The sequence below is a fragment of the Oryctolagus cuniculus genome, chromosome 1 (assembly GCF_051225735.1).
Source record: "Oryctolagus cuniculus isolate XC-2025 breed Fujian yellow rabbit chromosome 1, ASM5122573v1, whole genome shotgun sequence".
NCBI lineage: Eukaryota > Metazoa > Chordata > Mammalia > Lagomorpha > Leporidae > Oryctolagus > Oryctolagus cuniculus.
In genome coordinates, this window is record NC_142867.1 from 58,954,466 (window position 1) to 58,978,202 (window position 23,737).

General features: G+C 44.6%; 1 protein-coding gene across 3 annotated transcripts in view; it reads right to left on the bottom strand.

Moving 5' to 3' along the window:
* The window catches only part of OLFML1 (olfactomedin like 1), a 30,717-nt gene extending 7,206 nt beyond the window's left edge, over positions 1 to 23,511 (bottom strand). Inside the window, exons 1-3 of one of the 3 annotated variants that reach the window (XM_089329618.1) lie at positions 23,321 to 23,459; positions 21,574 to 21,650; positions 18,237 to 18,525 (exon numbers count right to left, since the gene is read on the bottom strand). In XM_089329618.1, the coding sequence (XP_089185744.1) occupies positions 18,237 to 18,525; positions 21,574 to 21,612 (328 nt within the window). In that variant the 5' untranslated portion in view covers positions 21,613 to 21,650; positions 23,321 to 23,459. Of the gene's footprint in view, positions 1 to 18,236; positions 18,526 to 21,573; positions 22,214 to 23,320 lie in introns of those variants that run through there. The other 2 variants (XM_089329609.1, XM_051823924.3) reach the window with 2 other exon arrangements.
* Between the last annotated feature and the right edge of the window lie 226 nt (positions 23,512 to 23,737).

The following is a 23,737-nucleotide window of genomic DNA, read 5'->3' on the forward strand; positions in this document are numbered from 1 at the left end:
TTATGTGGCTGACATGCTAATCCTTTCTCTACCACACTTGTAATAAAAACCCAAGAACGGGGTCTTTGTCTTCTTGCTCAGTATTGTACACTAAAGCCTAACCCAGTGCCTTGAGAGTTCCATAAATGTTTTTTGAATGAACAAAGAAAATGGCTTCATTTAAGTAGGTATTTTTTAAGGGTCTAAATAGTGCTGCACATCCGGAGTTCTGATTGCAGGCTCATCTTACTAATAATTTGTGAAGAAGTAAAGCTTTTAAGATACTTTCAAATCCATTATTTCATTAAAAAATCTGACCTAAGGTTCTCATGAAAAGAACACAAACACACTTTTTGTGGCAAAAGTGGGAGTGGTGAGCAAACTTAGCTTGGATGAGTAGAGTCCCGGTCAGTCCTTTTAGTGGTCATGTCACATGGCCTGGCCACACTGAGGGAGCTGCAGTGACTCTTAGCCATTGGTTGCCACAATGTCCCCCTGCTGACACGCTGCATCAGCCTGAGGGTTTGCTTTCTGGTAGCCTCTGGACCAACATTATCCTGGTTGGCCAGACCCCTAAGAAGCCAAGGCCCTGGGAAAGTGGAGAAGCCTTGGCCAGTCAGGTGCTATCCTCTGCATTGCAGCCCCAGCTAACACAAGGACCCGTAGACACACTGAGCTCCTGGGGACTGTGGCTGTGGTGAGGAAGCCTAGGAATGAACTTCTTCCTTTTCAAGGGCCCCATCTCTGCCTGAGCCCAGGAGATCCTATTTCAGTTTCTCAAGCTGAATCTGTCCCATGTGAAGCCTCTGCGTCATTCCCACGTTCCATGCTGATCACAGAGGATCACCAAGAGATTACAACTGTAAGTGACCACAGAGGACTCTTGGGGGAAGAGGGGTCCTTGGCCATTAGACAAGGCCAGAAGGCACAAGTACAAGGTCTAGAGAAGATAGGAAACGCGTGACAAATACATATAATTCATATTGTGATAGGCACTTTATTTATACTGACTCATGTCATTCCTGTGATAAGTTTAATTGGTAGATATTTTAATTCTTATTTTCCAAGTGAAAAAAAAAATTAAGGCTTGTATAAGTGACTTGGAAGACAAAAAGTGGTAGGGATGGGGTTTTCTGAGCTCAGTGTAAACTGGGGGGCAGTTTCAGCCAGGACACTTTTAAGCCAGCCCCCAGAGTCATAGTGATGGGAGTGTGTGTGTGATGGGAGGGAGATTCCCATGTGCTTAGAGAAAGATGGGTGAGGGCAATGGCCTCCCTTGACATAGCACAGGGTGAGGGGACATCTGCCTTGCCTAGGAAAGCCCCAGCCTGCCGGTCCCTGCTGCATCAGAAGAAAGCCAGCAGACTCACAGTGCAACTATGGAGGCACATTAATATCTGAACCTTGGCTGGCACTGCGGCTCACTAGGCTAATCCTCCACCTGTGGTGCCGGCACCCCCAGTTCTAGTCCCGGTTGGGGCGCTGGATTCTGTTCCGGTTGCCCCTCTTCCAGTCCAGCTCTCTGCTGTGGCCCGGGAGTGCAGTGGAGGATGGCCCAAGTGCTTGGCCCTGCACCCCATGGGAGACCAGGAAGAAGCACCTGGCTCCTGGCTTTGGATCAGCAGGCCATAGTGGCCATTTGAGGGGTGAACCAACAGAAGGAAGCTCTTTCTCTCTCTCTCTCTCTCTCTCACTGTTTAACTCTTTCTGTCAAAAAAAAAAAAAAAACACACACACACACAAAACCTGACTCAAGAAAACATTTGCTTAAGAAACAGCAGAAACAAACGTACATGTTCTTCCTTCTCCTCCCATTCCTCCTATTTAATGTGGAACACTTGGAGAAATAACAAGAGATTATTGACATATTGCTTTGATCAAGGAAACACAGTTCTGGGAAAAGGCACCAAATTTTCCTCATGTCCTCTTCTACTTCTCCTCTCCCTTCCTTTGCAGATGAAATCTGGCACTGGGAGTCAGAATGAAGTAGGCAGGCATACAGGTTAAGATTGATTAGGTTTGTGAGCTGGAAGACCACACCTTCACCATGCCCCTGTGTGACCTCACACCCCCACCTGACACCTTCGCCACGCCCCATGTGACCTCATGCCCCTACCTGGCCGCACCTGGGTGCCCACCAGCCAATCAGGTTAATTAACCACTCCCCTTTGGAAGTGGATTAAAAGCCTGGGACACAGTGTGTCCCACCCCTTCTTCTTCTTTTCCTTGGCTTCTTGCCAGGAGGTAGCCTTTGGGCCTTTGGGCCACCCATCCTAGGCTTCCTGGCCTAGATGCTCTTCCGTGTGGCTGGTTCCTGGTGCTGGGTATGAACCCAGACTTATCTCTCTCTTCTTCTTTACCCTGGCCTCTAGCCAGGAGGGGACTGGCTGTAGCCCTGCGCCTCCAGGGCTCGTGGCCCTCGGGCCACCTGCCCTAGGCTTCCTGGCCTAGATGCTCCTCCACGTGGCTGGTTCCTAGTGCTCGGTATGAACCCAGATTTACCCCTCTTTCTCTTAGATAAAGCTCTCACTCTCCTATGCATTTTTCTCACTAAATAAAAGCTTAAAATGTACCATGCTGCCTCATTTATTTATGCCGGTATTTAGAATTCTTCTCTAAATATCAGGCAAGAACCCTCTCGGGCTTATTAATAAGCATATGGTGATATCAAGAGATCTAAGGGCTATAAACTTCACCCCTGGTTCTCTCTGTGCTCCCCTAAGAGTTCTTTGGTCAATCAGGCCTTATTTTTTCCAATGTAAAACAGGAGGTTTAGTCCGGATGCTCTGTATAAGTTCTTTAAGGCTGATTGTCTATAAATTTTATAAATTTCTCTGTTGGAATTTGGGGAGAACGCACTTGGAGTAAAAAGGTAGGTTAAAACTCCCTGCTGTGCTTCTCTTGAGAAGAGGTGATTAGTAAGAAGAGAAGATTGAGGAAGGATCAGAAATAATAAATTTGCAACCTTTCAGCCCAGCTAAGATGCAAATGATCCAACTGAGACAATGGCATCCAGGCTCCACCTGCACACCAGAGCATGAAAGTCTGTGTTTCTCCCTCTGGCAGAACTGCAGATAAGCAATTAGGATAGAACTTGGCCTCAGGCTTCACAATGAATTTATAAACACAATTCACTTATTTGAATCTTTTTAATGCTCTTCCCCTTATTTAAAAGCAACACTCTCCAGACCTGGTGAAACTTGTCCCTCTATGGGTGTAACTTCATCTGAATTATGTATACAGAAACACTGGTCTGGCTGTTGATAAAGAGTGGCTTATTGTGGAGCAGAGAGGAGTGGGAGCATGGGAACCCAGGTAATGAGTTTGGAACTGTTACCCACATTTGCTATCCCAACTATACTATGCTTATCCAAATAGCAATGGGCATGAAAACAATAATATGTATTTAGGAGCAGTTACAGAGAAGTCAGGTCTTAGTAAGGCCCAAGTCCTTGGGGCCCTGCACCCACATGGGAGACCCGGAAGAAGCTCCTGACTACTGGCTTCGGATAGGCGCAGCTCCGGCCATTGCGGCCATCTGGGGAGTGAACCAGCGGATGGAAGACCTCTCTCTCTCTGTCGCTTCCTCTCTCTGTAACTCTGTCTTTCAAATAAATAAAATGAATCTTAAAAAAAAAAAAAAAAAAAGGATGGGGTGAAAGGATGTATTTGACAGTAACAGAGAAGAGAACATACGTTTTCTTGGTAAGAGTGATGAATGTATTTAAAAGAAAAGAATTCCGCTAAACCATGAGCATTTTGACTGCTTCTTGAAATTCTGTTATAAAACTTTCAATCACCTGAATTGTATTCATGTTAAGCATTTGTCAACACCTATCAAGTCCTAGGTAGGATGTTAGGCACTGGATGACAAGAATGACAGCTTGCAGACTACTAGTCAATTATAAAATTTCACATTATTACAATAAAATGTGTCAGTATGGATGTAATTATTCTAGAAATGAGGGCTGTTTCATGCTTTTTGCTGTAGAATAAATTTCAGTTATCTCATATAGCATGCAATGCTATCCAACTTCCTCTCTTTTTAAGTTTTTTTTATTTTTAAAGATTTATTTATTTAGGGGCTGGTGCTGTGGTGCAGCGGGTTAAGGCCCTGGCCTGAAGCGCTGGCATCCCATATGTGCGCCAGTTCTGGTCCCAGCTGCTTCTCCTCTGATCCAGCTCTCTGCTGTGGCCTGGGAGAGCAGTGGAAGATGGCCCAGGTCTTTGGGCCCCTGAACCCATGTGGGAGACCCAGAGGCAGCTTCTGGCTCCTGGCTTTGGATTGGTGCAGCTCCGACCGTTGCAGCCATCTGGGGAGTGAACCAGCAGATGGAAGACCTATCTCTCTGACTCTACCTCTCTCTGTAACTGTCTTTCAAATAAATAAAATAAATCTTCAAAAAAATTATTTACTTATATGAAAGGCAGAGTTACAGGGAGGCAGAGAGAGAGAGAGAGGTCTTCCATCCACTGGTTAACTCTCCAAATGGCTGCAACAGCTGGAGCTGGATTGATCTGAAGCCAGGAGCCAGGAGCTTCTTCCAAGTCTCCCACACAGATGCAGGGGCCCAAGGACTTATACCATCTATCGCTTTCCCAGGCCATAGCAGAGAGCTGGATCAAAAGTGGAGCAGCCAGGACTTGAACTGGTACCCATATGGGATGCCAGCATTGCATGCAGTGGCTTTACCCACCACACCACAGTGCCAGCCCTTGATTTCCTCTCTTATTACTGTCCCAGCAAATAATAGGTATGCGACTAAGTCACTAAACTAAGCAAGGCCTCTCACAAGTTTTAGACTTGGCCCACACTTTTCCCTAGCCCGCTTTGGCTAACTTGAGATACATCAACTCAGCCTTCAAAACAAAATTCTCTGACTCCTGCAGAGTGTGACTTGTTCTTCCAATGTGCCCAGAGCATTCTGTGCAGCCCTCTTCCAGGGCAGTGACCACAATGAATTGGAATTGCTGATTCACTTTATTTCATAGGTCGCAAGCACGTTCGACAGGGACTGTGTCTTATTTGCCTTTTTATTCTCAATGCCTGGGACACAAAACATATGCCTTTCAACATTCAAACCCTTACTAGTAGCTTACGCTCCAAACTTGAGAACCAACTGGACTCAGATGCCACAGTCTCTCAGTGTCCGTACGTGCTATCCCAACTCACACTGTGCTTGCAAGTCAGATAGATTAGCAAGTGCTATTTTGCAATCTGAGTGTTTCAGTGGCAGGCCAGCAGGAAAACAGGGAGGCCAGAATGATACCTATATTTTTTGCTTTCATCCACAGTTTCTGGTTCATCACTCTCTTCATAAAGCAGAACATTAGAAACTGGAATTTCTCCTTTCTGGGCAGGTCATAGAAACTCACATCTTCCCTTGCCTGTCTTGGAAAGAAATCCTCTGTACTACCCTAGACTGACAGTAGCTCACTTAATGCCCCTCATTTCAGAGGGCCCCTGCCCTATATCCTGGAGGCAGGAATCTGCAGAGGCCCAGAAGCAGGCGGGCCTTGCTGGGTTCTCCCGCGTTGCCTATTAGCATTAGATCTTACCCTTTCTGTCCAATTACATTTTGGCATGGATGGCTCTGTGTCAACCATGCTGATCCAATTAGGTTCCCAGAAAAACCCAATAGGACTGGGCTTAGAGAGCTTCTGGATAGCCAAATACATGGAGGTGTGGAGGGCAGCACCCTGGGAAGGGCATGGATGCTCTGCATGCCTTCTCCCTTAGCTCACCTCGTGCATCCCTTCATCACCTTTGTGATATCCTTTATGATAACGCAGTAAACATGAGCAACACATTTCCTTCAATTCTGTGAGGTGATCAAGCAAAGTAATCCAACCTAAGGAGGAGGGTGTAAGAACCCTCACTAATAGCCAGTCAGCCAGAAGCACAGGTGACAGAGCCCGGGGCTTGCAATCGACGTGAAGAGAAGGGGCCGCAGTCTTGAGGACTGAGCCCTCCACCTGTGGTATCTGAAGCTGTCTCCAGGTAGGTAGCATTAGAATTGAATCGAATTGAATCGAATCGAATCAAATTGAATCGAAGCAAATTGAATCCGCTGACACCAGCTGGTGTCCATGGTAGAACTGATTGGTTTAGTATGTGGGGACCCCCACCCCCCACCCCGCGCCTTGCACATCTGGTGTCAAAAATGATCTGTGTTGTGAAAGCAGAGCAGAAGAGATTCAGTCTGAATTTGTTTGCTTTTTCTTTAACAGCTTGCACAGCTGGTTCGTATGAAATGGAGCCATGGAACAATTTGGCATTGCAGAAGGACTGTGAATCCAGGATTGAAGCTCAGGGTCTGGTGTAAAGTTTAAGTGTCAATAGGTTGGGTTTGGCGAGTCATAGGGAAACTTTTAATAAATCCATATCATAGATTTTTCCAAGTTCCCAGCACTAATTCAGAGTATTCCATGGCACCCAGTATTAAACCCTGACAGCTTTAATGGGTCATTAGGTCTGGCTTATGAGAAAGAAAACAAACTAGATGCCTGGCTCTTTACTTGCATGGCTGTCTGTTGCTCAACAATGAGTTGAGATCTTCAGGAGAATGTCTGGAGGCTGGGAAAATGTGTAAGGTACAAAGGTAAGTTCAACCTACTTCCACGATGGGGTCCCCACAACTTCCTCCAATGCCTCATTCTGGAAGAGGCCAGCTGTCCATAATCCCCTACCTTATCTTAGTTCATTTTTCTTTGTAGCTTATTTATATTTTGATATTTTTAAGGTTGATTGATTTATTTGAAAGTCAGAGTTACAGAGAGACAGAGAGAGAGCTTCCATCCGCTGGCTTACTCCCCAGATGGCCGCAATGGCCAGGTCTGGGCCAGACTGAAGCCAGGAGCCAGGAACTTCATTTGGGTCTCCCACATGGGTCATTCCTCCAGTGCTTTTCCCAGGCCATTAATAGGGATCTGGATCTGAAATGAAGCAGCTGGGACACCAACCGTACAGGCTCTACCCATCGTGCCGCAATGCCGCAAGGCTGGCTCCCTGTCTGATATCTTATAAACTTGTTGATAGGCTTCTTGTTTGACTCCCCTTCATAAAATGTTAGCTTCATGAGATCAGGGGTTTTGTCATATTCCTTGCTACATGCCCTGTCCTAGAAGAGCAACTGCTACATGTTATAATTTATCTCTTTTTATTATGAATATAGTCAACATCAATAGATATAACTGACCCCAGTGAAATCTCTTTGGGGTCCTGAATAATTTTTAGGACTATAAAGGGTTTCTGAGACTGAAAGTTTCAGAACTTCTAGCATCCAGACTAGCCAACATTTGTGAGAAGTAAAGCAGGGAAATGGGGAATTTCTGCTCACAATGTCCATTTTTTATCAGTTATCATATTATTGCAACATCATAAGTGTTTCATGGTTATATAATAAATTTCTTGTTTTTATTTCTTATTTAAAGACTTAGCTAGGTTTTTGTTGTTTGCATTTTTTGGTATAGTGTTGTTTTTTCTTTTTTTCTGTGATATTCTTAACAAACTAAAAAAGATAGAAAATTCTTAGTTTCTAGCTGTGTTAGAACTCTTATCCAATGAGACTTATTAGAAAACAGAGTAATTTTGACATTTCCTCATGGATTCTTCCTGTGAAATAAACCTTACTTCATCCTGTTCTATCTTTTCTCAAAGTGTGATGGTCTTAGGACCCGGCATTGCCTTAACCATCTCAAGACTATCAATCACATTGACTGCTTTATTTTTTTGCTTTTTTTTTGAAAAATTTATTTATTTGATAGTCAGAGCTACCAAAAAGTAGAGGCAGAGAGTAAGAGAGAGAGAGAGAGAGAGAGAGAGAGAGAGAGAGAGAATGACTTCCATGTACTGGTTCATTCCCCAAATGGCCACAATGGTCAGTACTGGGCTGAACTGAAGCCAGGAGCCAGGAACTTCTTCCAGGTCTCCCGCATGGGTGCAGAGGCCCAAACACTTGGGCCATCCCCTGCTGTTTTCCCTGGCACATTAGCAGGGAGCTGGATTGGAAGTGGAGCAGCTGGGAGATTTGAACCAACACCCATAAGGGATGCCATCATCGCAGGTGGTGGCTTAACCTGCTATGCCATCATGCCAGCCCCTGACTGAGTGCTTTCATAAGACATTTCTGTACTTAAAAACCAATCTTGATAGTGTTTCTACAAACATCAAGGCCAATGTCTTCATGGATACAATTTAGGGTTATGGTGGAAGAGTGGGCTCCAGAGCCAGACTTGGAACTTGCTTTAGCCAAAAGAATGTGGTAAGTTACCAGGCCAAGCCCCTTGTGTGCTTCTGTTCCCTCTCTCAGATATCTCCTCCTGAAGGGTCAGAGACCATGTGGAGAAGCTGGCCTTCCTCAACAAGCCAACCCTCAGCAATGTGCAATGATTGCAGATGCTCCAGTGCACCAAGCCCGGCCCAGATCAACAGAACTGCCCAGCCACTCTGAAGACCCCTGAGACATAATAAATGACTGTTGTTTTAACCCACCAAGTTTTGGAATAGTTTGTTTTGCAGCATTATTGTAGCAGCAGCTAACTGATATGGCGTGGGAGGATGGTAAGCAGGCATAGACGCAGAGATGGATCTAGCATGTCTGTGGTGGTCCACACTCCTGGACGAAGCAGGAATGTGGAGGCAAGATGAGGCTCTGCGAAACTCTCTGAGCCAGGCTTCCTTCCCCTGAGAAGGAGTTGTAATATGATCTACCTAGCGACTTGTTGTAGGCACTGGATAAGTTAACAGATAGAGGAGATTAAAGCAATCCCTGGAAAGAGTTGCCTCCTCTTCCTGCTAAACTACAATCTAGGGTCTGAAAATGCAGGCACTTTTTAGACTTGGGGAACAAAGCATGAAGTGTGCAACCATGCATAAATGTATTTTATGTATTCAGCGTAGCAGGTCAAAAAGATATCACAGAGCATCAGTTGCACGGGGAGAAGCAGCAGTGGCACAAGAGGAAGCTGAGAAGTGTTAAGAGTGGCTGTGTTCCATGGGCCCGGCCCTTTTTTTGGCCTTTTGTCAATGCGGGCCCATACTGCCCTGTGCCTCCAGGGTGCATGGCCTTCGGGCCACCTGCCCATGCTTCCTGGCCTACATGCTCCTCAACATGGTTGGCTCCTGGTACTTGGTATGAATCTAGATTTCCTTCTCTCTTTTAGATAGGGCCCTCATCTATGCATTTCTCTCACTGAATAAAAAGCTTAAAAAAAAAAGAGTGGCTGTGTCCGATTGTTGGTTGCTTATCTACTATTACAATAAAAATAAATAAAATATATATAGTGCAACAATGCAAGGAGTCTTCAAAATCTGGAAATCTTGCATTCTGAAAAAAAGTAGATATTATGCATAGATTTAAATTTTTTTGCACCAAAGTAATTTCATTTTTCCACCAACTATTTTTACATTCATAGTTTTATTTAATTAGCAGGTATTACTTTCATCAAGAAAAATAAATTTTTAAAATAAAGCTTGGGTGAGGTCAACCTTTATGGACTTTCTTTATCTGATATTTTCTAGAATTTGCTTTACCCTGTAGGTTGCAGTTGTCATTGAAGAGAATAAAGCGATGATACGAGAATTCAAGCAAGATTGACTCTGGAAGCAATATAGGATGACGGACCCAGACAAGGAAAGACAGGAGGCAGGGAAGTCAGTCAAGAGGCTTTTAGTAAGCAGTACCATTGACAATGAGAGAGCGGTGCAGATTGAAAGAATACACTGAGAGACAGTCAGAAGAAAGGCTACTAGATACGGTGATTGGTCAGATGAGGGCCAACGGGATGATCCTGAGATTTCCAGCACAGGAAAGTTTGTGTGAAATGATTATGCTAACAGAGCCAATGAGGGGAAAGTAGAAACTTTTATTACTTAAAAGTCAATAAGGAAGAGGCAAAGAATTTAAAAGAAAACAGGTTGTGCTGGCAGTGGGGGGAGTTATGGTGGGAACTAGGGAAGGAAAACTTAGGCTTCTTGGCCAGGGCATTAAAGAATGACTTCACCCAATCTGAGCAGGACTCATCAAACCATGAGAAGGTGTGGTTTTCATACTGTAACCCACAGCGAGATCAGAAGCAGTGGACTTCAGGTCCAGGCACCAACTCTCCAAACAAAGGGCTCCTACCTGTGTGCCTCTGTGACAGCTCTGGATATGGGCTCCCTAGATGCAGTTTCTCCCTCCCGTAGCCCCTCCATTTCCCTATTGCTAGTCTGTTCTGTACCCAGGGCCATAATGGCCTTTCTAATGGCTCCATCTGCTCCCTCTTCCCCCCTCAGCAGAACAGTGCCATGGCAGGGGTTAGTATGTGCAGAACCAGCCCTGAACATCAGCCCTGCCATCCATTAGCTGTGTGCAAATAATGGCTTGGCCAAATTATTATTCTGTCAGCATCCTGGTCTCCTCATCTATAAAACAAGGGATAGGGGTCTGTGTCGTGGCACAGGAGAGTAAGGCCTTGCCTGCAAGGCTGGCATCCCATATGGGCACTGGTTTGAGTCCCTGCTGCTCCACTTCCAATCTGGCTCCCTGCTAATGACCTGGGAAAGCAATGGAAAATGGCCCAGATATTTGGGCCCCTGCTCCTCACATGGGAGACCCTGGTGGAACTTCTGGCTCCTGGCTTCCACCTGGCTCAGTGCTGGCTGTTGCAGCCATCTGGGGAGTGAGCCAGTGGATGGAAGATCTTTCTCTGTCTCTCCCTCTCTCTCCCTATAACTCTTTCAAATAAATAAGTCTTTAAAAAAAGAAAACAACAACAAAGACAAAGGATAGTTATAATGCCTATTTCATACTGCTGTTATGAGCATTACAGGATATAGTCCAATAAGATATACAAAATGCTTAAAGATTACCTGGTCCACAGTCAGTACTTAGTATTAGCTGCTGATTCCCAGTAGTCTCACTCCCTGTAACTTGGGAGAGTCAACTAGCTTAGCGCAGAGCAGCCTAGCTCTTGCCTGGTTCTTTCATCTATTCTCCTTCCCCTTTTACCTTTCAGAGCCCGATTATTTATGCCTTTATGCCAACACATGCTGTTCCATTTGCTTGAAATGCCCTTTACTCTGTTCTCCATTTAATTAGCTCTTTTTCCAAGATGAAAACTCAGCTTGAGGGTTACTCTCCAGATTCCACAGCCCCCCTCCCCATCTCCATGGTAACCCTGACTCTATCCACTTAACGCCTGCTCCTTGTGCTTCTGTGACAGACCATGTATCTCTGCACCAGAGCAGTCAGCACTCTGGGCTCTTACCTTGGGCTTCTTTCTCCATTGGGTTGTAAGCTTTTTTGGGGGCACAAATGTTATCCTAACTAACATTGCATCTCTAACACCAGGCCCAATGCCAGCATATATCTAGAAGTCAATTAGATGTTTGTTGAACAGATGAGTTGCAGAGAGAACTTAATGAATATTCATATCCCTTGGAGCCAAAAGCTACCAGGTAATGCAACTCCCGGACCTTCTGTTAGTATCTATGGTGCTGTGACTGAGGGTGTCTTCCTAGACCACAGGCTTTTCAGGAAGATAAACTAGAAGTGCCATGTCCAAAGGCCTTTCTGGACCCAAGGACACAGACTTCCCAAGGGAAATCACGGGATAAGTGTACTGGCTCCACGCATTCAGCAACTTCTGTGTGTATGGACCCATATACCCACTCACACAAGTACCCCTCATGCTCTCCTGTACATACACCTGCAGGTACATCTTCAATCCCCTCTTGGCAGTAAATACATCTGTTGCAAATTAGTAAGACTTTCTTTTATTGTTTTGTTTCACTCATCAAAAACTACCGGACCTTAGGAGTTGCCTCACAGATATGTTTTATTTGGTTTCCTGTGGGATTTTGTTTGTTTAAGTTGTTTTGGTTTGAATGTGCATTCAATGCACATTTACACTACCTGAAAGGATCCCAGAGGCATTTAAATATGCAGCAACAGACTTTCTTCTTGGAAACATGATCTAACAAAAGATAGGAGTTATTTAATTCAGCGGGGTGAGGGTTACTTGAGGTTATGTGTGCACACTTGCAATAAAAGGAGCTGTGCTGAAACAGGAAACAAAATAAAATCTGCTATCGTGGCTTGTTTTGACTGCCTTGAGAATTTTCTTTCACAACCGATTTGCAAGTTAAAAAGAGGTTAATACTCTTATCTGCCCAAGAATGTGGCCTGTGGAATCTTCCAAAGACTTAGCTGAATCTATTTTCTATCTGGGTGTCTGAGGCAATTTTGCTTTCCTGTAAATTTCCAAGTGCAATGCAAAATTTTATTTTAATAATAACAGTTACAGTACTAGCACCAGACTTGAAATGATTTTTAAATATGAGTTAGACTTCATTCTAGTAACTTTCACTCACTTGCATTCTAAATTGTGTATGTGTGTGAAAGAGAAAAGAGAAAGAGGACAAGTTAGAATTAAGATTCTTCTAAGAGGTTTTTTTTTTTTAAATTTTTGGAAAGTGGGGGTAGATTAGAGGAGGGGGAGAAGGAGAGAGAGAGAGCCAGTGAGTTCTCCCACTCATTGGTTCACTCCCAAACACCTGCCATAGCTGGAGATGGGCCAGTCTGAAGCCAGGAGCCAGAAACTCAAATCTGGGTCTCCCAGGAGGGTGCCATGGGTCTCATCACTTGAGGCCCCACTTACTTTCTCCCAGAGGCAATTATGTTGGTCTCATTTAAAAATTTTATCTAACCCCCAAACATTGCTAAAATAGAGATGCTCATGTGGACATTATTTGGGCATCCTTTTTAAATTAAGGCTGAAGATTTGAGAACGGGTTTATAGGAATGACTTAATTATAGAGCAACCCTACAGTATTTATTATCCCCAGGACCTGGTCCTTAGTAGTTGCCCAAGATGTATTCTTAAAATAATTGAAAACAGGGACTGTCACTGTGGTGTAGTGGGTAAAGCTGCCGCCTGAAGTGCTAGCATCCCATATGGGCGCTGGTTCAAGTCCTGGCTGCTCCACTTCCGATCCAGCTCTCTGCTTTGTTCTGGGAAAGCAGTAAAAGATGGCTCAAGTGCTTCGGCCCCTGTACCTGCATGGGAGACCTGGAAGAATCTCCTGGCATCCTGGCTTCGGATCGGCACAGCTTCAGCTTTTGTGACCATCTGGGGAGTGAAATAGCGGATAAAGACCTCTCTCTACCTCTGCCTCTCTGTAACTCTGCCTTTCAAATAAATAAATAAATCTTTATAAAAAAAAAAGAATAAATGAAAATCAGTTAGACTACTACTGTCACACATAATGGTGTTTTAGTCAATGACAGACTGCATATATGATATGATGGTTGCATAAAATGGTATTTTTTTAGTGATATAGCTGTTTTAGGTCTTAGTTCGTGCAACTCTATGATGTTTGCACAGTGATAAAACTGCCTGAGAATGCCTTTCTTAGAAAGTGTTCTCTTTGCTAGGTACCCCATGACCATATTAGAATTTCCTGGAAGTCTCTTGAGACACAAAGTTCAATTTTCCAAGAAAGTTGCATCATCTACTCTAGAGGTTTTCCAAAGCAACTCTCCAAGACAGTACGTGTGTATGAAAGAGACCTTGTGATCTGACCTCTGGTAACCCCTCCCTAGCCAGTCGTCCTGAGATGTTTGCCTACACAAGGGTTCTGACTTGAGTTTGTAGGAATTCTGTGAAAGTTCTGTGACCTGCACAGTCTCCATATGGCGAGACTAGAAAAGAGGAAGACCAGGGCCTTCCAGGGAGAAGTTGGTACAAGTGATTACTAGCTAGCGTTAGACTAAGGCACTGTGATAGGCAGAATTCTAAAATGACCCCCAAGATGTGATCACCATGGTGTATAAGCCCTATATAATTCACTCCCCTGGAGCATGGGCAGGATCTGTGCATTTGAGAGGCCAGCATCCTGCATTGCATTGTAAGGCAAAAGTGAATGGATTTCACAGATATAAATAAGGGCCCCAAAGAGTTGTGTGTTAGAGGTAGGCCTCTTAAAAGAGGAACTAAGTACTTCCAAAAAAGATGTACTTTCCCCATTGCCTTGAAGGTGCAATAGCCATGCTGTGAGCTACCCACAAACAGGAGAAGCCTTGGTCCTACAACTATCAGCAGAGGACCCAGCTAAGCCATGCATAGACTCCTGACCCACTGAAGCTCTGAGATCATAAATATACATGGTTTTAAGCTGCAAAGTCTGTGGTAATTTGGTGTAGAGCATTAGAAAAACTGGCACAGGCCTCGTTACAGATATGGCAAAAGAAAAAAATATGCAGGGGCTATAATAGGTAAAATACAACACAGCACAGAGTAGGGGAATAAGTTGGCAAGCAAAAGTCTATCCTTGAATAGAGAACCTCTGTAAACAAATAGGTCAAAAAAAAAAAAAACAAAAAACAAAAAAACAAAAAAACAACACTAGTCATTTAATTGTTCACAGGTTCTCGAGGGTTCGTGTTTCCCAAACCAAGCTCTGTGGGAACTCTGCCCTCAGTATTTCTTCTAGAAAAAATTCCTATGGCTTTCTATGTGGGAGGCCCTGACCTAGACTCTGTGAATACAGAAAAGATGATGTCAATTCCTCATGGATGAGGAGTCCAATACACACAGGTATGTGTGGTTGAGTACATTAAGTGCCCATTCAGATACATATGAACATATTAAAATTGCAGCTGCGTGGAAGTAAGTTGGGAGAGCAGAAACTGGAGCTTAGCTCAAGCCACCTTGTGAATGGCCTTCCCTATGTAAGAGGCAAGGAAATTTACATGGATTTTTGTTACTGATAATTGGTAGTGAACAAAAACAAAATCATTCTACATGGAGGAGTAATAGGATCCATGTTGTGTTGTGGGAAGGTCTCCATGACAGCAGACAGATTCCAGGAGTCCAAAGCAGCAGTAAGAAAGTGACTGCAGGATCCAGGCATGTCTTACTGACCCCCCTGTCTCCACTGTGCAGCGCAGGGCCATCTAGGGAGGGTCTGCTGAGTCATAAGCTGACAAATGATCAGGCAGCAGCTGCAGAGGCAGCAGGCACGAAGGCAGCAAGCTCGGAGAGGTTGAGAGAGGTTTTCCTGTACCAGGGAGCTGGGGTGGGGAGGGAATAGTGTAGGCCTCTAGGGTCTGAGGGATGTGAAAGAGGATGGCAGCTCCAATCTCAGAGCCTCTGCTGAACCCTGGAGTGGAAAGGGGTAACTTCATGGCTGGAGAGCCTGAGAGTGTCCCAGGACCAGGAGCAATTCAGGGACCCAATCTAGTACTGCTCATCAAGACTGAGGTCCTTTGTACCCCTTTGCATAAAAGGACAGGTGCATTCTAGATCAGGCCCCATTAACACCCAGTCCTCCCCACTGGCTTTGTGGGCAGCCCTTGTTCGTCCTCTGCTCACCCATTCTTGCTCTTTCCCCCTTCTTTTCTTCATCTCACGCTAACTTCCAGTTCCTGCCTATTAGGGGGTTCATCTCTGTGATGTTAGAGCTGTTAGAGTGACAAAAGATCATCCACTTGATCAATGGCTTCATATTATACATGAGACACCCTCCTTTCTCTCTTCTGACCCAGGAGGAAGATCCTCTCTTTTTCACCACATTCTAACCAGCCCTTCTGCCTGTGCCAACAATCCTTCCATCTATTTATTTATTTTTCACTGAAGATTATTTACTGAAAACAGACCCTATTCTAGGCACTGGAATCACAGCATTGAACATGAAATGGAGGATCCAAGCTTGCACAGAGCTGACATTATAGATGAGGAGGTAGAATATAAGCAGGGAACAAATAAATGAAATAGAGGGGCTGGAGCTGTGGTGTAGTGGGTAAAGCTACTGCCTGCAGTTCGAGAGTTCGAGCAGCAGAAGATGGCCCAAGTCCTTGGGCCCCTGCACTCATGTGGGAGACCCCGAGGAAACTCCTGGCTCTTGGCTTTGGATCGGCACAGCTCTGGCCATTGTGACCATCTGGGGAATGAACCAGCAGATGGAAGATCTCTCTCTCCCTCTCTCTCTCTCTGCCTCTGCCTCTCTGTAACTCTACCTTTCAAATAAATAAATAAATAAATCTTTAAAGAAAATTATAAAGTAAATTAAATAGGATATTTCAGCTATAAGCTGTTATGGTTTGAATGTGTTCCCCAAAATCTCATGTGCTGGAAACTAAGTCCCCAAATTCCTATGTCAATGGTCGATGGAGGTAGGGCCTTTGGGAGGGAATCAGGATTAGATGAAGTCATGAGGGTGGAGCTTCATTAGCTGCTTTACAGGAAGAGAGACCTGATCTAGTGCACTTGCTCTCTCATAGTGTGATAAGCCTCTACCATGTTATGAAGCGGCAAGACGACCTGTCAAACAGATGCCAATGCTATGCTCTTGGACATCACAATCCCCAGAACTGTGAGCTAAGTAAACCTCTATTCTTGATAAATTATCCAGTGCTTGGTATTCAGTTATAGTAACAGAAAACAGATTAACACATATGTGCTGCTCTGAAAAAAATAAGAGTAGTATGTATTCTCCAACTCCTCTTGGGTTTCTGTCTCAATGTATTTCCTACCAATCATTCAACAACCGTTCAGTGACCTAACTCCAAAACCCAGGAAGTATCCTGGACCCATCTTTCGCTTTTAATTATCCATAACATGTGGATTCCAACTCTCAGTAGCTCTCTCTGTCTTCCATGACTCTTGATATCGACACTGTCACCTGTTGCCCAAATTATTGCAGGATGTCCTCAACTAGTTTCCTCCCTCTAGTCTTGTCCTCTTCTTTCATATCATGCCCCTGCCTAAGCAAATCACCATGGTTCTTAATAGTTTCTCCAGTTAAGTTCAACTCCCATAGTTTAGCATGTAAGACCTTTCATTATGTGGGGGTCTTCTGAACACTTCTATCTTTTCCCTACACTGATCTGCCCTATATAGCATTCACTCAGCCATATTTACAAATCTCATGTCAAGGTGTATGGCCTTGATACACTGTGCCTTTGATATCATGCCCCTGTACATTGTGCCCTCACTTGAAATACCCTCTGCCTTTCTTCTCTGACTTCATTGTTCACATCCCCCATCAAGTGTCATCTTATTTAGGAAGAGCCTTCTAGTAAAGGCCCATGGAGTTTTTTTTTTTTTTTGACAGGCAGAGTGGACAGTGAGAGAGAGAGACAGAGAGAAAGCTCTTCCTTTGCCGTTGGTTCACCCTCCAATGGCCACCACGGCTGGCGCTCTGCGGCCGGCGCACCGCGCTGATCCGAAGGCAGGAGCCAGGTGCTTCTCCTGGTCTCCCATGGGGTGCAGGGCCCAAGCACTTGGGCCATCCTCCACTGCACGCCCGGGCCACAGCAGAGGGCTGGCCTGGAAGAGGGGCAACAAGGAAAGAATCCGGCGCCCCGACCGGGACTAGAACCCGGTGTGCCGGCGCCGCTAGGTGGAGGATTAGCCTGTTGAGCCGCGGCGCCGGCCATCTTTGAAGTTCTTATAAGGATTACATTGAGAAGATGTATGAAGCCCTTGGCACAATGATGACACTCAGCTTATGTCTTGCTTCCCTGATGGAGTTTCTCAAATTTGGGGCAGACATAATTAGCATATGAATAGAGTTTTCCTATTTGCAATGAAACTGTCTCAGAACACAGACTCCAAGGAGGTGGAAGATTTGTCTCTCTTACTGTCTTAATAAAATGGACTCATGAACAGGAAAATTTTCTTCTCATTGATGTGTCTGTTGCTTGATGCTTTTTATTATAATTTGAACTTCTTAACATTGTTTGTAATGGCCTAGAAGTGATTCTGATGGATTACAAGATTGGAGACAAATCCTCTGGATACCACCATCACAGCACACATGGTAATAACTCATTGCAGTCCCCAGCCATGAAGGTTAGACAATTTTCAATTCCCATTTCCAACTTCAGACTGTTAGTTGGCAAACTTGCAGCTGTTTCCTACTCCTAGAGCACAGGGTATAGAATCTGCCAACCTGCCACACTCTGGAAGGATGTAGGACCACATGCTTCCACAAAACCAGAGCCTATGAGAAGGTGACCTCTACAGGCTGATCTCTGACATTGTAGCTCTGACCTTCTACCAGGTCTTTAGAAACCTCCCAGAAAAGGAAAAGCTGCCTTCGGAGTCACCTGTTCCCTGCACAAATTTCTCTCGCAGCACATGCACCAAAGGCACATAGGCACACCTGCTCTTCCCTCACTCCATCAGACTCCCTCACTGCACTAAGTCCATGTCTTACTGAGAGAGATGGTCCCTAGGAGGGGTAATAAAAGATGTGGTTCTCTTACTTGCATTCAACAGAGTCCGGATCTTCTTCTCTTCTTCCGCTTCTTGAAGTATCTTTTCTGCCAGTGTCTTGTCCTCTGATTCCACGCACACGTCAGCTTCTCGGAGGTATTCTAGGTAGTCGATCTCCCGTTGGGCACGTTCAACCCTTAGTGCCAGGTTATTTACTGCACTCTTATACTCACTTGTGTGGGTCTGACATCTGCCCAGCATAACGGTCATGTTCTTTGAGAATTCTCGGAAGTCTTGAATATATGCCCTTGTAGCTTGTGTGCATTTTTCCAGCCCTTGCTTCAGTCAAAATATACATTTCCCAGTTACTGTTGGTTATTTAAATTACTCAAGTAATAAAAATAGCTATCAGCCATAGAAAGTATTTTATGAATAATTAAAATAGCTATCAGTCATAGAAAAGTATTTTATGAATAATTATAAAAAGTATTTTATAATAATTAAAAGGGGAAAAGTAAAAACTCAAAATTCTAAATTCAAAGGTACTATTGATAATTTATCAATTTTTAAAAGTTTTTTCTATATAGTAAGTGATACATATTTTTCAAGTATTATTTTACTGTTTTATAACATATTTTAACTTGCTGATTTATTGTGACTATATTACCAATTAATAGATATGTAAGCCACTTTTTTCTTGTGATGATAGTGTCTTTTTTAATTGATGGATAACAATTTTATCTACTTAGTTTATACAAAATGATATATATGTAGACTGCAGAATGATTAAATCAAGCTAATTAACATATGCATTATTCCACATACTTATTATGGTGAGAACATTTAAAACCTCTTAATTTTCAGGTATACAATACATTGTAATGAACTCTAGTCACCATGATGTACAACCGATCTCTTGAACTTATTCATTCTAAGTGAAATGTTGTATCCTTAGGCCAATCTCACTGACGTCCTCACTTCTTAGCACCTCTTCCATGACCACCATTGTATTCTGTTTCTATAAGTTTAATTTGTTAGATTCCTCATATAACTGAGATTATGCAGTATTTATATTTCTTGCCTGGCTTATCTCAATTAGCATAATGTCTTTCAGATTCATCTATGGTATTACAAATGACACAATGTTTTCTTTTATAAGGCCAACAGTATTCTGTTCATATGTGTGTGTGTATATATATATACACTACATTTTCATTATCTGCTTATAACTTTTTTTTTTTTTTACAGGCAAAGTGAACAGTGAGAGAGAGACAGAGAAAGGTCTTCCTTTTCTGTTGGTTCACCCTCCAATGGCTGCTGCAGCCGGCACACCGCGCTGATCCGAAGCCAGGAGCCAGGTGCTTCCTCCTGGTCTCCCATGCGGTTGCAGGGCCCAAGGATTTGAGCCATCCTCCACTGCACTCCCGGGCCACCGCAGAGAGCTGTGGAAGAGGGGCAACCGGGACAGAATCCGGTGCCCCGACCGGGACTAGAACCCGGTGTGCCAGGGCCGCAAGGCGGAGGATTAGCCTATTGAGCCATGGCGCCAGCCCTGCTTATAACTTTAATGAGATGTAGCATTTTATTGAACCGATATCCCATTATTTATTCTGTTTCTTTATGTGTATTTATTTGAAATGCAGAGTAACAGAGTCAAAGCTATTTCAAAAGGAGAGAGAGAGAGAGAGAGAGAGAGAGAGATTTTCCATTTGCTGATTCACTCCCTAAACGCCTGCCACAATCAGGCAATCAGGGCTGGGCCAGGCCAAAGCCAAGAGCCCCAAACTCAACCTGAGTCTCCAGTGGATTGCAGGGATGCAAGTACTTGAGCCATCATGTGCTGCCTCCCAGAGTGCACATGAGCAAGAAGTTATAACCAGGAAGGGTTGGGTTTTGATCCTAGGCACTCCAATATGGGATGTGGGCATCCCAGACTGTGGCTTAACTGCTGTGACACAGTGCCTGCCCCTAGTCTGTACCTTACACCCTGTTCTGCAGACTAGCATTGAAGGACAATTGTTAGGGATTTGGCTGGCTGTATTCAGGGCAAGTCAGTGCTAAGTGTTGTATGTAATTCTGGCAGGTTTAAGCAGGTGAGACTGGGGAGGAGGTATCTGAGAGTAAGCAAGGGAAGACGCTGTGTAGCAGATAAAGTGCCACCTGTGATGCCAGTATCCCATATGGATGCCAGTTTGAGTCCCAGCTGCTCTACTTCCTATCCAGCTCCCTGCTAATATGCCTGGGAAAGCAGCAGCAGATGGCCCAAGTGCCTGTGTCCCTGCACCATGTGGGAGACCCAGAAGAAGCTTCAGGTTCCTGGCTGTGGCCTGGCACAGATCTCTCCCTCTCTCTGTCTCTGTCTCTCTCTCTCTCTGTAACTCTGCCTTTCAAATAAATAAAAAAATAAATCTTAAAAAAAGGAAAGCATCAGCAAGAGGCCACTGGCCTGGGAACATATATCTCATCCTCAGTATGTATGGCTGGAGAATGGTGGGAAATGTTTTCAGCCTATTTTATGGATTTATTTTACCCTGGCTCTAAAACTAGATAACCAGATAATTTGGACTTAAAGATTTTTTAAAAAAATATAGAAAATAAGTATTGGAGATAAGAATTTCTTTAAAAGAAGATACATAATTTATCAGTTAACTTGTACAAAAGCAAGGCATTAAGTATGAAATAGTTAATGCCAGTGCTGGGGTGTGGCAAAGTCTAGCATGGAGCATGACATTTTTCCTTGGGAGCCTGTCCACGCTGCAATCTTAGAATTTGCACGTTTTAATGAGGTGGCAGCCCACATGCTTTCTCTCTATTAGCATTGCTGGAATCTGCTTATTTCTAAGTCCAACTCCAGATTGGCAAGAGCAGCAAAGACTTTGCTTCCTGTTACATGGATATTGGGACTGTTTACAGTGACCTTATGATTTTTCATAAACAGATAACGATAAAATTCATTCTTATCTTGATACAGTAAACATGAAGAAAAAATGACCCAAATTTTTAGTTTTTACATTTAACTCAACGAACTATTGAATTTCGGATGTCCAACATTTTGGATATTTACCACCATCCCAAAAATTCTAAGTATGCATTAATTTATTAAATCTTCAGGATAGCCTTAGAAGGCAAATTCCATTTTTATCCCTATTTTACAGATGAAGAAAACTGCCAGATGAGAGTCTAGAGTGAAGCTAAGCTCAAGGTCTGGGAGTGGAAGAGGCAGGACTGTGGAGCCGGTGCCTTCAACTGCTCGACCAGGAACATTTGTAAGCCGTAATCTTAGCAACGTGGTTGTCATTTCCTATCCGGGAAACATGCATCCCAGTAGCTAGGGAAGTGTGGGTAAAACAAAGTGGCTTCTGGGAGGCGTGCACAGATGCCACCTACCTCCAAGACTCGAAAGCGCTGGTAGATGTAATGTACCATGGCAGGGTCCTGCGCACACTGTGGTGGAGGCAGAAATGCTGCAAGGAACAGAAGCAGAAGGGCAGAAACTCGCTGAAGGACCATCATCCTACAGACTTCCGGGCGTGAAACCCCTTACGTTGTGGTTCTAGAAGACGACTCGGGGTCCAGGTGGTGGTTCCAGCTTTGTAGCCGCTGCTGTGGCAAATCCTCAGAAAACAACTTCTTGCACAGCCGCAGAGCAACGGTCACTTGTTGTTCCACCCCATGCATGATCTCAGTTTGCAAGCTGGTGATCAAGTCCAGCTGTTGGTAAATTGGTCCCTGGAGGCCTTGCAGGCCAACTTGGTGCAGAGAGCTCCCTGGGTCCAGTATCTATTTCCCTCACCCTTGACACACGCAGGGACCCTCCCCAGGCTAGTGACTGTGGGCTGCTTTCAGCCCTGAGGCTGTGGATGTGTACATTGGGGTGGAGGTGGGGAGGTCGTCCAGCCCCTATTCCCCTCCCCCAGCTACTGCCTTTTTACTTCTGCTTCCAGCCTCCCTAGTAGATTCTGCAGTCCAATCACAGGCCTGATCCAAGACAAACCACCCCCTCCTTCTTGGAGTTGGAATCTCTTGTAACTTTTGGCAAAAATTCCCAGGATACTTTTCCCAGAAGTTCCACTGGGAGGGAGACCCCACCTCTCTTCCTGATTTCCTTTGCATTCCTGCAGCTCTTAAAGGCACAGCAAAGAATTGAATACCGATCTTTCCCTATCTCTGAAAAGCTATTGCATGGGGCAGCATGGCTCCTTGGGCAGAAAGGTACAATGGGCTACAAGCCTGACTGTCCAGGTGGACAGCTGAAAATCTCAGGGTTGAGCTCAGAATTTTCTTAAAAGAAATAACAACAATTATTCAGACAGTAATGCTTCCAGAGCAAAGCTATCAGGAAATGAAAGTCCTTTGTAAGGAAGTGCTAGAGTTTTCTCAATCACTAAGGTCAGAATTCCTTTCTTAGAATTGCAGGCCAGAAATGTGTCCAACCCCTACGGAAGGCCCTAAGCCAATTGAGATAAATCATATCTCTAGGACAAAGAGGTAGAATCTTCCATTTTTGCCTTTGCTGTCCAGTTCTCTGCTTCTCCGGACCTCTCCCTTCCTGAGTGTTCCCAGCTCTTAAAGGCACAGCAGAGAAATGGTTTCCCCATGGTTCTTTCTCAATTACCTACCAAAATGGGGAACTGTGGGACATCTATGGACTATGGAGAAGGCTCTGACCAGAACTCAGAAGAGCCAGGTTTGCATTCAGTCTCTGAAAGAGGTGCTAAAGACTGAGAATTTCCCACTTGTCCCCTCTGAATGTGGATGTTTCTCTCCACCTCTCTTTCATATGGTCTAAGCATTTGGGGGCTGGCGCTGTGGCACAGCAGGTAAACCTGCCTCCTGCAGTGCCAGCATCCCATATGGGTGCAGGTTCCAGTCTTGCCTGTTCTACTTCCAATCTGGCTCTTTGCTGTGGCCTGGGAAAGCAGCGGAAGATGGCCCAAGTGTTTGGGCCCCTGTACCCCTGTGAGAGACTCAGAAGAAGCTCCAGGCTCCTGGCTCAAATTGGCCCAGATCTGGCCATTGCAGCCATTTGGGGAGTGAACCAGTGGATGGAAGACCTCTCTTTCTCCCCCCACCTCCCACAACTCTGGCTTTTAAATAACACATGCATTCTACATTAATGAAGTTAAAGAATTACCTGTGTGTGGGTGGGGAGGGAAAGAACACAGCGAGAAGCTTCAGTCACAGTGCAGGGCTGCTTCCGGGACAACGGCTGCATCTGTGGGATGGGCTTGGAAGTTTCTCCAGCCCTGACAGGTACCTTGTCTCTGGTCACCAGTGATCGCCAACCCCCACAGCACCTGCTCTGCATTCATCAGGTTTATAGGTAAAGTCTGGCAGGTTTTCTTTGATTGACCACACCTGGTCTTCGTTGGTGAGTTTTATTCTTTGCCATCCCAAGTAAAGGCGGCAAATCCCACAGCTGATACTCCTAACCCATTAGAATCAATGAGCTATGGGGTAGAGCCAGAGTGGAAATCCTCATGTTCTTATAACCAGTTTTCAAAAATACAAAAACCAGGGGCTGGCGCTGTGTTGTAGTGGGTAAAGCCGC